Consider the following 15,619-nt stretch of genomic DNA (forward strand, 5'->3'; position numbering starts at 1 on the left):
CATGTTATTAGCCTTCTTCACTACCTGCTGTACCTGCATGATTACCTTCATTGACTGGTGTACAAGAACACCCAGATCTCTCTGTACTGCCCCTTTACCTAAATTGATTCCATTTAGGTAGTAATCTGCCTTCCTGTTCTTGCCACCAAAGTGGATAACCATACATTTATCCACATTAAACTGCATCTGCCATGCATCTGACCACTCACCGAACTTGTCTAGGTCACCCTGTAATCTCCTAACATCCTCATCACATTTCACCCTGCCGTTTTGATGAGGTTCCCCATGGTAGACTCATTCAGAAAGGAGGAATGGGATACATGGAAATCTAGCTGTCTGGATACAGAATTGGATGGCCTATAGAAGACAGAGGGTTGTGGTGGATAGAAAGTAATCAGCTTGGAGCTCGGTGACCAATGGTGTTCCGCTGGGATCAGTTCTAGGACCTCTGCTCTTTGTAATTTTTATGAATGACTTGGGTGAGGAAATGGAAGGGTGGGATAGTAAGTTTGCCAATGAGACAAAGGCTGGTGGAGTGGTAGACAGTGTGGAACGCTATTATCCATTGCACCAGGACATTGACAGGATGCAGAACAGGGCTGATAAGTGGTAGATGGAGTTCACCCTGAAAAAGTGTGAAGTTATTCACTGTGGAACATCGAGTTAGATTGCAGAATACAGGGTTAAAGGCAGGATTCTTGGCAGTGTAGAGGAACAAAGGGATCTTGGGGTCCATGTCCATGGATCCCTCAAGTTGCCACCCAAGTTCATAGGATTGCTAAGAAGCGAATAGTATGTTGGCTTTCATTAGCAGGAGGGTTGAGTTTAAGAGCCAAGAGGTTATGCTGTAGCTCTACAGAGCCCTGGTTAGACCACACTTGGAATATTATGTTCAGTTCTAGTTGCCTCATTATAGGAAGGATATGGAAGCTTTGGAGAGGGTGCAAAAGAAATTTACCAGGATACTGCCTGGACTGGAGGGCATGTCTTATGAAGAAAGGTTGAGGGAACTAGAGCTGTTCTCATTGGAGCAAAGGAAGATGAGATGATTTGATCAAGGTGTACAAGATGATAAGAGGCATAGATAGAGTGGATAGCCAGAGACTTTTTCCCAGGGTGGAAATGGCCATCAAGAGGGGGCATAATTTTAAGGTGATTGGAGGAAGGTTTAGGGAAGATGTCAGAGGTAGGTTCTTTACTCAGAGAGTGGTGCATGTGTGGAATTCACTGCCAGTGGTGATAGTAGAGTCAGATATTTTAGGGACATTTAAGCGACTCTTGGATAGGCACATGGAAGATAGTACAATGAAGGGTATGTAGGTTAGTCTGATCTTTGAGTAGGATAAAAGGTCGACACAACATTGAGGGCCAAAGGGCCTGTACTGAGCTGTACTGTTCTATGTTCTATGTTCTAGGTGATGTCCCAGTGGACTACAGTTAAGCCAATATTGTCCCACTGTTTAAGAAGGGTAGCAAGGATAATCCAGGAAATTACAGGCCTGTGAGTCCCATGTCAATGATGGGGAAATTATTGGAAAATATTCTCAGAATCAAGACTTATTCACATTTAGAAGCAAAAGGACTTATTAGACAGCATGGTTTTATGCAGGGGTGGTTGTGCCTCACTAAGTTGATCAAGTTTTTTGAGGAGATGAAGAAGATGATTGATGAGGGAAAAGCAGTCAATGTTGCCTACGTGGATTTCAGTAAAGCCTTTAATATGGTCCCTCATGGCAGACTGGTACAAGAGGTGCAGTCACATGGTGTTGGGGTGAGCTGGCAAGATGGATACTGAACTGGCTTAGTCACAGAAGACTGAGGGTAGCGATGGAAGGACGTTTTACAGAATAGAGGGTTGTGACTAGTGGTGTTCCACAGGGATCAGTGCTGGGAACTCTGCTGTTTGTGATCCATATAAATGATTTGGAGTAAAACATAGCTAGTCTAATTAGTATGTTTGCGGACAGTATAAAGGTTGGTAAAGTTGCAGATAGTGAGGAGGATTGTCAGAGGATACAGCAGGATATAGATCAATTGGAGACATGGGCTGAAAAATGGCAGATGGAGTTTCATCCGGATAAATGTGAGATGATGCATTTTGGAAGGTCAAGTACAGGTGAAAAATATACAGTGAATGGCAGAACCCTTCGGAGTATTGATATATAGGGGGATCTGTGTGTGCAGGTCCACAGATTATTGAAGTGGCAGTGCAGGTAGATTAAGGTAATAAAAAAGACCGATGGCATGCTTGCCTTCATTGGAAGCAGCACTGAATATAAGTTATGCTGCAGCTTTACACAGCTTTAGCTTGGCCATGCTTGGAATATTGTGTACAGTTCTGGTCACCACACTACCAGAAAGATATGGATGCTTTGGAGAGGATACAGAAAAGGTTTAACAGGATGTTGCCTGGTATGGGGGATTTTAGCTATGGAGAGAGGTTGGATAGACTGGGTTTGTTCTCACTGGAATGTAGGAGGTTGAGGGGCAACCTGATAGAAGTTTATAAGATTGTGAATGGCATGGATCATGTGGAAAATATGAGGCTTTTTCCTTGGGTGGAGGGGTCAATTACTAGGGACGCAGGTTCAAGGTACGGGGAGGGGGATTGGGGGATGTTTAAAAGACTTGTGCAAGGCATGCTTTTCACACAGAGGGTGGTGAGTGCCTGGAATGTGCTGCCAGAGGAGGTGGTGGAAGCAGACACAATAACAACATTCAAGAAACACCTGAATGGATACATGAATAGAAAGGGAGTTGATGCATAAGGATCCTGTAAGCGAAGACAGTTTTAGTTGGAAGGACAAAATGTGTTGGTGCAGGCTTGGAGGGCCGAAGGGCCTGTTCCTGTGCTGTGTTGTCCTTTGTTCTCTATACGTGATGTCATATTAAAGGCCTTTTGGAAATCCAAGTAAAATATACCACTGATTCTCCTTTAATCCACAGCACATTTTGCCTTCTCAAAGAACTTTGATAAATTAGTTCAACGTGAATTCCCCTTAGATGAAGCTATTCTGACTCTTCTGGATTATCTTGGGTTTTCTGAACACATAGCTACAATCTCATTCTTGATAGTTCTAACACTTTCTACATGACAGACATCAAGCCAACTAGCCTATAGTCTCCTGTATTCTGTCTCCTTTCTTGAATAGAGGGGTTATATTTGTTACTTTTCAGTCTGACAGAACTTTTCCCGAATTGAGGGAACTTTGGAAAATTAACACCAATGCATCTAATAGCTCATGAATCACCTCTTTAAGACCCTAGGATAAAGTCCACCTGGACCGTGAGACTTGTCCATCAGTTTGCTCCGTACTTCTTCCCTTGTGATTACAATTTCACCAAGTTCCTCTTTGCCTTTTGACCTCCTGATTAATAGTGACAATAATAACAAAATAAACTCCACTGAGAGTGAGCAGCAATTTCAGGAGAGGGATGGACCAGTACCCCCATGAGGGTTTCAGTTACAGTTGAAGTAGGGTGGGGGGGTTTACCTATGAAGATGGCCTTCCAGTGTCTTTCCTCTATCTCAGGGCAATGAAGATCCATCAGGATCGGCAAGACGTTTTTAAACTGCAACAGCGTTTTTTCGATGATGCGCAGAATCTCATCGTCAGGAGGGAGGGATTTTCGAAGCTGGTCCAATGTCAGGAACCACTGGTCCAACATATTCATCACCTGGTTCAGATCCAGCTGAGAGGAAATTACAGGAACTGAGTATCAGTTGTGCATGTCCCGGGTGGTGCACAAGAAAGCATCTTTCAACAACACTCCACTCTCCACTCTCAGTGTCCCCTTCTCCATCCCCTTCCATTCCTCACAACTCCTCCTCCATTTCCCCTTCTCCTTCCACCCTCTCCATTCCCCCTCCCTGTTTTACACTGAAACTAAATCTTTCTCTACATTGTACCCCATCAAACACTCCCAGGACTGTGACAGCATGGGGTTAGAAACAGAGTAAAGCTGCCTCTACACTTTACCCCATCAAACACTCCCAGGACGGTGACAGCATGGGGTTAGAAACAGAGTAAAGCTGCCTCTACACTTTACCCCATCAAACACTCCCAGGACGGTGACAATATGGGGTTAGAAACAGAGTAAAGCACCCTCTACAAACACTCCCAGGATGTGACAATATGGGGTTAGAAACAGAGTAAAGCCAATTGAGAGTAACGCATCAAAGATCAGTGCCTCATGGGTGAGTGGCCCATGCACTTACCACTCGAAACTATAATGGTGTCTACAACTTTAGTGAAATACTCTGGTGATTAACCCATGGGGATGAGCTTTACCTTTTCATACATTGTCTTTTTCCAGTCCTTGATTTCCTGAGATGATGAAAAGAAGAGATTCCACAAAGCTTGCCTGAGAGTGATATTCTTCTCTGTCAGGGTGAGAAAAGCTAAATCAAAGGGTTCACCTGCATAAAGAACAGAACACAGGGAGATGCAGTGAGTGACAGATAACCAGCAATTAGGTCCACAGATTCATCAACCATGAGGGAGTCACCCCATATAGACAGTGACGCACTTACTAGGCACATAGACCTGATCCTGTCTCTCTCTCTCTCCCACAGACACATGTACACACGGCTTGTAACTGTCTCCACCTCAAGGGACAAAGCCAGTGGATTAAAGGCAGACAAGTCACCTGCATCTCAGGATTTTAAATGAAGTAGTGTAGAGATAGTAGACATCCGGAAAAAGGTGGGTGAACTTGCAGCATGGGGTGGTACCTGGGACTTTGATGTTGTGGCCATTTCAGAGACATGGATAGAGGAAGGACAGGAATGGTTATTGCAGGTTCCGGAATTTAGGTGTTTCAATCAGACCAGGAAAGGATGTAAAAGAGGGGGAGGTGTGGCAAAGTTAGTCAAGGACATTATTATGGTGGTAGAAAGGATGTTTGATGAGGACTCATCTACTGAGGTAGTAATGGTCTGAGGTTAGAAATAGGAAAGGATAGGTCACCCTGTTGGGAGTTTTCTATCGGCCTCCATAAAGTCCCAGAAATGTAGAGGAAAGGATGGCAAAGATGATTCTGGATAGGAGCGAAAGTATGGGGTTGTTGTTATGGGGGACCTTAACTTTCTAAATATTGATTCCAGTTTGAGTACCTTAGATGGGTCAGTTTTTGTCCAATGTGCGCAGGAGGGTTTCCTGACACAGTATGTAGACAGGCCAACAAGAGGTGAGGCCACATTGGATTTGGATATTGGATGCTCCTGGCATTGAAGTAGACACACTTCAAACCACCTTCCTGCTTGCCAGTACACTCCTGTGACCTGGAAACCTTACGTATGACCTCACTACTCTCAACCTCCTGTACACTGGAACTACAATTCAGGTTCCCATTCCCCTGCTGCATTAGTTTAAATCCTCCCAAACAGCATTAGCAAAATTCCCCCCAGGATAATGAACCAGGTAAGGTGTTATATTTGGAGGTAGGTGAGCACTTTGGTGGTAGTGACCAAAATTTGGTTAAGTTTACTTTAGCGATGGAAAGGGATAGGTATACACCGGAGGGTGAGAGTTATAGCAGATGGAAAAGCAATTATGATCTGATTAGGCAAGATTTAGGATGCATAGAATGGGGAAGGAAACTGCAGGGGATTGGCACAATTGAAATGTGAAGCTTATTCAAGGAACAGCTACACCTTGATAAGTATGTGGCTGTCAGGCAGGGGGAAGATGGTCAAGCTAGGGAGCTGTGGTTTACTAAAGAAGTTGAATCTCTTGTCAAGAGGAAAAAGAAGGCTTACGTTAGGATGAGACGTGAAGACTCAGTTAGGGTGCTTTCGAGTTACAAGTTAGCCAGGAAGGACTGAAAGAGAGAGCTAAGAAGATTCAGGAGGGGACATGAGAAGTCTTTGGCAGGTAGGATCAAGGAAAACCCTAAAGCTTTCTATAGGTATGTCAGGAATAAAAGAATGACTCAAGTAACAGTAGGGCCAGTCAAGGACAGCAGGGGGAGGTCCGAGAAGATAGGAGAGGCACTAAATGAATATCTTTAATTGGTATTCACACAGGAAAAGGATAATGTTGTTGAGGAGAATACTGAGATACAGGCTATTAGACTAGACAGGATTGAGGGTCATAAGGGGGGGGTGTTAGCAATTCTGCAAAGGGTGAAAATAGGTATGTTCCCAGGGCCAGATGGGAATCCTGCAGGATTCTCTGAGAGGCTAGGGAGGAGATTGCAGAACCTTTGGCTTTGATCTTTATGTCGCCATTGTTTACAGTAACTGCCAGAAGACTGGACGACAACAAACTTAGTCCCCTTGTTCAAGAAGGGAAGTAGAGATAACCCTGGTAATTATAGACCAGTGAGCTTTACCTTGGTTGTGGGTAAAGTGTTGGAAAGGGTTATAAGAGATAGGATTTATAATCATCTAAAGAGGAATGATTTGATTAGGGATAGTCAACATGGATTTGTGAAGGGCAGGTCATGCCTCACAAACCTTATTGAGTTCTTTGGAAAGTGAACAAACAGATGGATGAGGGTAAAGAGGTTGGTGTAGTGTATAGAGGAACCTCGATTTTCCAACGGACTCAGATGGGGAGTATTTTGTTTGGTTAATCGAATTCCGGATAATTGAATGCTCGATAGCAGAGTTTAGACAAACCTCGGGACCTTGCGATCTTGCCAGATAATCCGATATTCGGATAATCTAATGCTGGATAATTAAGGTTCTTCTATATGTGGATTTCAGTAAAGCATTTGATAAGATTCCCCACGGTAGGCTATTGCAGAAAATACAAAGGCATGGCATTGAGGGTGATTTAGCAGTTTGGATCAGTAATTGGCTGGTGATGGTTGATGGGAAAAGTTCATCCTGGAGTTCAGTTACTAGTAGTGTGGGCGGCATGGTGGCACAGTGGTTAGCACTGCTGCCTCACAGCGCCAGAGACCCGGGTTCAATTCCTGCCTCAGGCGACTGACTGTGTGGAGTTTGCACGTTCTCCCCGTGTCGGCGTGGGTTTCCTCCGGGTGCTCCGGTTTCCTCCCACAGTCCAAAGTTGTGCAGGTCAGGTGAATTGGCCATGCTAAATTGCCCATAGTGTTAGGTAAGGGGTAAATGTAGGGGTATGGGTGGGTTATGCTTCGGCGGGTCGATGTGGACTTGTTGGGCCGAAGGGCCTGTTTCCACACTGTAATGTAATGTAATCTAATCTAATCTACTGTACCGCAAGGACCTGTTTTGGGGCCACTCCTGCTTGTCATTTTTATAAATGACCTGGATGAGGGCATAGAGGATGGGTTAGTAAATTTGCGGATGACACTAAGGTCGGTGGAGTTGTGGACAGTATTGAAGGATGTTGCAGGTAACAGAGGGACATAGATAAGCTGCAAAGCTGAGCTGAGAGGTGGCAAATAGAGTTTAATACGGATAAGTGTGAGGTTATTCACTTTGGAAGGAATAACAGGAATGCAGAGTACTGGGCTAATGGTGAGATTCTTGATAGTGTAGATGAGCAGAGAGACCTTGGTATCCATGTACATAGATCCCTGAAAGTTGCCACCCAGGTTGATAGGGTTGTTAAGAAGGAATAAAATGTATCAGCTTTTATTAGTAGAGGGATTGAGTTTCAGAGCCAAGAGGTCATGCTGCAGCTGTACAAAACTCTGGTGTGACTGCACTTGGAGTATTGCGTACAGTTTTAGTCACTGCATTATAGGAAGGATGTGGAAGCTTCAGAAAGGGTTTAGAGGAGATTTACGGGGGTGTTGCCTGGTATGGAGGGAAGGTCTTATGAGGAAAGGCTGAGCGATTTGAGCATGTTTTTGTTAGGCAGAAGAAGATTGAGAGGTGACTTAATTGAGACGTATAAGATAATCAGCAGGTTAGATATGGTTGATAGTGAGAGCCTTTTTCCTTGGATGGTGATGGCTAGCACAAGGGGACACAACTTTAAATTGAGGAGTGATAGATATAGGACAGACATCAGAGGTAGTTTCTTTACTTAGAGAGTAGTAAGGATATGGAATGCCCTGCCTACAACAGACTCACCAATTTTAAGGGCATTTAAATGGTAACTAGATAAACAGATGGATGATAATGGAATAGTCTGGTTTAGATAAACTTGAGATCGGTTTCACAGGTCGGCGCAACATCAAGAGCTGAAGGCCCTGTACTGCGCTGTAATGTTCCATGTTCTATATCAGGTGATAAGGTTTACAGGATGGACAGAAAAAAGGCAGAGGTACAGCAACCTTACTGATTAGAAACAAGATTACTCCAATAGTTAGGGAGGTTATAATGAGGGGAAAGCATTCACTGGCGACCATGTGAATGGAACTGAGGACAGTAATAGATCTAAAACTGCAATGGGTGTTGTGCTTCGACCTCCTGATAGCAGCTCTGATGTGCTAGATTGTATAAGTTTGGAAATTAGGCAAATGTGTAACAAAGCCGGAGTTATATTAATGGCAATTTTAACTTTAACATAGATTGGAAGAGACAGAGAGTCGCTGGTAGATAGTGAAGAAGGCGTTTGGTATGCTTTCCTTTATTGGTCAGAGTATTGAGTACAGGAGTTGGGACGTTATGTTGCGGCTGTACAGGACATTGGTTAGGCCACTGTTGGAATATTGTGTGCAATTCTGGTCTCCTTCCTATCGGAAAGATGTTGTGAAACTTGAAAGGGTTCAGAAAAGATTTACAAGGATGTTGCCAGGGTTGGAGGATTTGAGCTATAGGGAGAGGCTGAACAGGGTAGAGCTGTTTTCCCTGGAGCGTCGAAGGCTGAGGGGTGACTTTATAGAGGTTTACAAAATTATGAGGGGCATGGATAGGATAAATAGACAAAGTCTTTTTCCTGGGGTGGGGTGTCCAGAACGAGAGGGCATAGGTTTAGGGTGAGAGGAGAAAGATATAAAAGGGACCTAAGGGCCAACATTTTCACGTGTATGGAATGAGCTGCCAGAGGAAGTGATGGAGGCTGGTACAATTGCAACATTTAAAAGGCATCTGGACGGCTATATGAATAGGAATGGTTTGGAGGGATATGGGCCGGGTGCTGGCAGGTGGGACTAGATTGGGTTGTCGGCATGGACGGGTTGGACTGAAGGGTCTGTTTCCGTGCTGTACATCTCTATGACTCTATGAATCTAAGCCTCTGTAGGAAAGGCAATGAATTTCTGGAGTGTGTCTGGAACACAGTAGTTTCCACCAGCAATATATTCTGGATGCAACAAGAGGACAAGCAATATTGGATTTAGAAAGGAGTAATGACCCGGACGTAATTAGTCACCTAACTGTATGTGAACATTTGTCAAATAGTGATCACAATATGATCGAGTTCTACACAGAGTTTGAAACTGAAAAGCATGAATCGGTCTGAGCCTTTTAGATTGAGATAAAGCTGACTTCAATGAGATGAGACAGAGATTGTCCACAGTAAATGGAAAAAGCTGCTCATGGGTAAAACAACTGAAGAACAGTGGAGGATGTTTGAACAAAGATTTAACATAAAAGAAACCCAGTTTATCTCCCTTATAGAGAAATACTCCACTGAATGGAAAAAACAGCCATGGACAATTAAAGAGATAAGGGACAGAATAAAACTAAAATAAAGTACTTTCAAAAACAGCATAGATTCTGCCGAATAGGAAAGGTCCAAAAACCAGCAAAGGGCCAAGAGCATTTTGTAAGAGCTACGAAAGGGATTATGAAATGAAGGGCATCATTAAAATTCCAAACACAGTATCAGCTACCTTTTAAGATGTTCCTGGACTTGCTGAGCTGTCCCAGTGCCTCATTCAGAGACCAGAACTTTATTCTCATATCCAGGAGTTGCTGTAGGATGATGACTGCATTCTGTGAAGGATCCAAGAAGGGACCAGAGGTGACGTTGACATTGATCAGATAAACCTCTGATGAGAGGAGCCGGAATCTCTGCTCCAGGCTGTCAATGGTGCTGTCCCGCTGCATAATTGTGAACTCAGAGGCTTCCTTAAATTCCCGGAGAAATGTCCCCCAAAGGTGTTCGATCTATTGTGAGAGTACAGAATCAGCTTGGAGTAACCGCCGAGTGTGGCTCTTTATTAATTCATGGGATGTGGGCATCACTGGCTCAATCAGCATTTATTACCCATCCTTAATTACCCACAGGGTAGTTAAGTGTCAACCAGATTGTGAGGATGGCAGATTTCCTTCCCCGAAAGACATTAGTGACCCAGATGGAGTTTAATGACAATTGACAATGATTACATGATCATCATTAGACTCTTAACTTTAGGTATATTTACTGAATTCAAATGTCACCATCTGTCTTGGTGGGATTCAAACCCATGACCCAACAACACTAACTTGCGGTTATGGACTACTAGTCCCATGACATTAACACTACAGCACTATCTCTTCCAGAACATGGATTAAAGACCCCATTGAGCTAGGAACTTTGAGCAGATTCAGGAACAGGAAATGGCCATTCAACTTCTTGAGTCTGTTCCCCCTTTGTCCTCCCACAGCCCAGCAGATCAGATGAATGGGCCATGCTAAATTGCCCATAGTGTTAGGTGCATTAGTCAGAGGAAAGTGGGTCTGGGTGGGCTACTCTTCGGAGGGGTCGGTGTGGACTTGTTGGGCCAAAGGGCCTGTTTCCGCACTGTAGGGAATCTAAAAAAAACTTCAGCTGCCTACTTTAGTTCCATATCCCTTGAACCCCCTTCCCCGACAATCAATTTCGTCTCAAATTTAATCAAATTCCCATGCTCAGCATCAAACATAAATTGAGGGAGAGGGTTACAAATTTCCAACCGTATGACAACCCCCTCCCACCCACCTTGAACAGCCTGAGCTGAATTAGAATTACTAGTGTGGAAATAGGTTCTTCAGCCCAACAAGTCCACACTGACCATCCGAAGAGTAATCCACCCAGACCCATTCCCCTAACCTATATATTTGCCCCTGACTAACCTACACATCTCTATGGGCAATTCACCTGACCTGCACATCTTTAGACTGTTGGAGGAAACCAGAACACCTGGAGGAAACCCACACAGACACGGGGAGAACATGCAAACACCACACACATTGGCGCGAGGCTGGAATTGAACCCGGGTCCTTGTTACTGTGAGGCAGCAGTGTTAACCACTGAGCCACCTTGCCGCCCGAATTTGAAAGATTTCTCCTCCCAGTGCCCCTCCACCACATTTTGTTCTGGACTATCCCAACCAGAAGAAATAGTTTCTTTCACTTGGCCATATCAGATCTTTTAATCATCTGAACCCCTTGATCAGATTGCCCCTTATTTGTCATGGCCTCTGTGCAGAAATATGGCCCCTGAATCTTGACCTTACAATTCACCACCACAACGCTATTTGGAAATGTTGACTTTCCAACCTGCTCCTCTTCCTTGTCCCCATATGAGGAATGTTGGTGGGAGTGTAGGCGGATAATCTGGATGAGGGACAGTATGTAGTCCATTCTCTGCTGGAAATCTGTGCTCTGTGAATCGTACAGCTGAAACTGAAAAACAAGACGGAGATAGTTGGAAACACACCAAGTCTCCTCTGATTTAAACACTCACTGACATTTATGCAGCAGCCAATGTAATGAAACATCCATGGAACTTATGAAAATGTGGCATGGTACCATATAAGAAGAGAGTTAGTTGGGGACCAAGAGTTTCATGAAAGAAGAGGTTTTAACAAGTATCTTAAAGGAGGAGGAAGAGAAAGAGAATAGAGAGAGAGAGAGGAAAGAGTGAGTGATGAGGAGAGAAGACAAGAAAGGAGGACAAGAAAGGGAAGTGAGGGTGTGTGTGAGAGAGAGAACTGCGATGTGTAATGCATGCTTTATGTTATTTTTAACATAATTTATTTTATGTTTGGAGTTTTGAATTAACATCACATGATTTTTTTTCTGTGTCTCTGAAGAACTTAATATTGAAATTGTAAGTATTTCTATAACCATGGTGATTTTATTAAACAGTTTGTAAGAGCAAGCCTTCAGAGCAAATGACATTTTGTGCACACTAGGAGTATTTAAGAATGACAAAAGACTCTGTGGTATGTTGATAAGGTAAGACTTTTCTTTTTCATTTTTATTATGTGCTGGTAGATAGTGTGATTGGTAAAACATCTTTTAAATTTCATTTCATCTACTTATTATTTGATATTATAATTAGAGTCATAGAGATGTACAGCATGGAAACAGACCCTTCGGTCCAACCTGTCCATGCCGACCAAATATCCCAACCCAATCTCGTCCCACCTGCTAGCACCCGGCCCATATCCCTCCAAACCCTTCCTATTCATATACCCACCCAAATGCCTCTTAAATGTTGCAATTGTACAGCCTCCACCACATCCTCTGGCAGCTCATTCCATACACGTACCACCCTCTGTGTGAAAACGTTGCCCCTTAGGTCTCTTTTATATCTTTCTCCTCTCACCCTAAACCAATGCCCTTTAGTTCTGGACTCCCCGACCCCAGGGAAAAGACTTTGCTATTTATCCTATCCATGCCCCTCATAATTTTGTAAACCTCTATAAGGTCACCCCTCAGCCTCTGACGCTCCAGGGAATACAGCTCCAGCCTGTTCAGCCTCTCCCTATAGCTCAAATCCTCCAACCCTGGCAACATCCTTGTGAATCTTTTCTGAACCCTTTCAAGTTTTACAACATCTTTCCGATAGGAAGGTGACCAGAATTACACGCAATATTCCAACAGTGGCCTAACTAATGTCCTGTACAGCCCAATGTCCATGACATCCCAACTCCTGTACTCAATACTCTGACCAATAAAGGAAAGCATTCCAAACACCTTCTTCACTATCCTATCTACCTGCAACTCCACTTTCAAGGAGCTATGAACCTATACTCCAAGGTCTCTTTGTTCAGCAACACTCCCTCGGACCTTTCCATGAAGTGTATACGTCCTGCTAAGATTTGCTTTCCCAAAATGCAGCACCTCGCATTTATCTGAATTAAACTCCATCTGCCACTTCTTTGCCCATTGGCCCAGCTGGTCAAGATCCAATTGTAATCTGAGATAACCTTCTTCGCTGTTCACTACACCTCCAATTTTGGTATCATCTGCAAACTTACTAACTGTACCTCTTATGCTAGCACAATTGGACTAAATTAAGCTGAAGAGTAAAAATGGGAGGAGATGACAGATCCATGTTATGCTCCTCTTGCTCAATGTGGGAGCTCAGGGACGTGGCTGATGTCCCTGGCTCCTTCATGTGCAGGAAGTGTGTCCAGCTGCAGCTCTTGTTTGACCACATGACTGCTCTGGAGCTGTGGATGGACTCACTGTGGAGGATCCGCGATGCTGAGGAGGTCGTGGATAACATGTTCAGTGAATTGGTCACACCGCAGATTAGAATTGCTGAGGGAGAAAAGGATTGGGTGACCAAAAGGTAGAGAAAGAGCAGGAAGGCAGTGTAGGTGTTCCCTTCTGGTCATCTCCCTCCAAAACAGGTATACCATTTTGGATACTGTTGGGGTAGATGGCTCACCAGGGGAAGGCAGGAGTAATCAGGTTTATGGCACCGTGGCTGCTCTGCTGTACAGAAGGGCTGGAAAAAGAGTGGAAGGGCTATAGTCATAGGGATTCAATTGTAAGGGGAGTAGATAGGAGTACTGTGATCGAAAACGAGACTCCCAGATAGTATGTTGCCTCCCAGGTGCACGGGGAGGGATGTCTCAAAACAACTGCAGGGCATTCTGAAAGGGGAGGGTGAACAGCCTGTTGTCATGATGCATCTCGGCATGAATGATATAGGGAATAAATGGGATGACATCCTACATACAGAATTTAGGGAATTAGGAACCAAATTAAAAAGTAGGACCTCAGAGGTAGTAATCTCAGGATTGCTACCAGTGCTACATGCTAGTCAGAGTAGGAACGATAGAATAGGCAACATGAATACTAGCTTGAGAGATGGTGCAGGAGGGAGGGATTCTGATTTTTGGAACATTGGAACCAGTTCTGGGGGAGGTGGGACTATTACGAAATCGGATGGTCTACACCTGGGACAGACTGGAACCAATGTCCTTGGGGGTGCTTTTGCTAACAGTGTTGGGGAGGGTTTTAACTAATGGCAGGGGATGGGAACCAAATGAGGAGGTTAGTGGACAGTAAGGAGGTAGTAACTAAAGTCTGAAGGAACTAGATAATGAAGTCAGTGTGACTAAGGGGAAGAGTAGGCATGAAGCAGAAGATGAACGCAGAGGGACTGGTGGTCTGAGATGCTTTTGTTTTTATGTGAGACGTACCGTGGGTAAGGCAGATGAACTTAGGGCTTGGACTAGTACTTGGGAGTACGACGTTATTGCTATTACTGCGATTTGCTTGAGGGAAGGGCGTGATTGGTAACTAAATATCCCAGGATATTGATGCTTCAGGTGGGAATAGAGAGGGAGGTAAAAGGGGTGGAGGAATTGCATGATTGGTCAGAGAGGATATCACAGCTGTGCTGAAGGATGGCACTATGGAGGGCTCAAGCAGTGAGGCAATATGGGCAAAGCTCAGAAATAGGAAGGCAGTGGCAACAATGTTGGTCTGTAAAGTACAAATATGTGGAAAGATCATAGAAAGATGTCGGAGCAACAGGGTGGTGGTGATAGGAGATTTTAATTTTCCCAACATTGACTGGGATTCACTTCGTGTTACAGGTCTGGATGGAGCAGAATTTGTAAGGAGCATGCAGGAGGGTTTTATAGAGCAGTATGTTGCTAAGGTGACAAGTGTTTTCTTTTGTGTTTCATTTTTTCAGCGGTCTATTTGGGAATTTAGAACAGTGGGAATGGAGGTTAGGGCAGTTGAATGTTCCTTCTGCAGTATGTGGGAGGTAAGGGTCACCTCTCATGTCCCTGCTGACTTCATTTGTGGGAAGTGCACCCAACTCCAGCTCCTCGAGAACCGTGTTAGGGAACTGGAGCTGGATGAACTTTGGATCATTCGGAAGGCAGAGGGGGTAATTGAGAGGAGTTACAGGGAGGTAGTTGCTCCATGGCCACGTAGCTGGGTTACCGTCAGGGGTAGGAAAGGGAACCGGCAGGCAGTGCAGGAATCTCCTGTGGTGGTTCCCCTCAAAAACAAGTATACTGTTTTGGATATTGTTGGGGGGATGACTTACCAGGGGTAAGACATGGGGCACAGGTCTCTGGCACAGAGTCAGTCCCTGTTGCTCAGAAGGGAAGGGGGTAAGAGGAGCAGAGCATTAGTCATTGGGGACTCCATAGTTAGGAGGACAGACAGGAGGTTCTGTGGGAATGAGAGAGACTCACGGTTGGCGTGTTACCTCCCAGGTGCCAGGGTTCGTGATGTCTCTGGTTATGTTTTTGGGATCCTTAAGGGGGAGGGGGAGCAGCCCCAAGTCGTGGCCCACATAGGCACCAATGACATAGGTAGGAAGAGAGATGGGGATTTAAGGCAGAAATTCAGAGAGCTAGGATGGAAGCTTAGAGCTAGAACAGTGTTGTTATCTCTGGTTTGTTGCCCGTGCCACATGCTAGTGAAGCGAGGAACAGGGAGAGCGTGGAGCTGAACAAGTGGCTGCAGAGATGGTGCAGGAGGGAGGGTTTTGGATTCTTGGATAATTGGGGCTCTTTCTGGGGTAGGTGGGACCTCTACAAGCAGGATGGTCTTCATCTGAACCAG

At 44.6% G+C, this 15,619-nt stretch overlaps 1 protein-coding gene and 1 long non-coding RNA gene across 2 annotated transcripts in view; both read right to left on the reverse strand.

Annotated features, from left to right (window-relative positions):
* The window catches only part of LOC122551092 (dynein heavy chain domain-containing protein 1-like), a 221,247-nt gene that overhangs the window by 166,797 nt on the left and 38,831 nt on the right, over positions 1 to 15,619 (reverse strand). The window contains exons 10-13 of the mRNA XM_043692735.1: positions 11,348 to 11,473; positions 9,718 to 9,994; positions 4,293 to 4,420; positions 3,495 to 3,693 (exon numbers count right to left, since the gene is read on the reverse strand). Of these exons, the coding sequence (XP_043548670.1) occupies positions 3,495 to 3,693; positions 4,293 to 4,420; positions 9,718 to 9,994; positions 11,348 to 11,473 (730 nt within the window). The remainder of the gene's footprint in view (positions 1 to 3,494; positions 3,694 to 4,292; positions 4,421 to 9,717; positions 9,995 to 11,347; positions 11,474 to 15,619) is intronic.
* Positions 9,913 to 15,619, reverse strand: part of LOC122550996 — a 14,353-nt gene continuing 8,646 nt past the window's right edge. The window contains exons 2-3 of the long non-coding RNA XR_006311985.1: positions 11,348 to 11,473; positions 9,913 to 9,994 (exon numbers count right to left, since the gene is read on the reverse strand). This is a non-coding gene — a long non-coding RNA (uncharacterized LOC122550996). The remainder of the gene's footprint in view (positions 9,995 to 11,347; positions 11,474 to 15,619) is intronic.

The sequence above is a fragment of the Chiloscyllium plagiosum genome, chromosome 6, assembly GCF_004010195.1.
Source record: "Chiloscyllium plagiosum isolate BGI_BamShark_2017 chromosome 6, ASM401019v2, whole genome shotgun sequence".
In the NCBI taxonomy this organism is placed as follows: Eukaryota; Metazoa; Chordata; class Chondrichthyes; order Orectolobiformes; family Hemiscylliidae; genus Chiloscyllium; species Chiloscyllium plagiosum.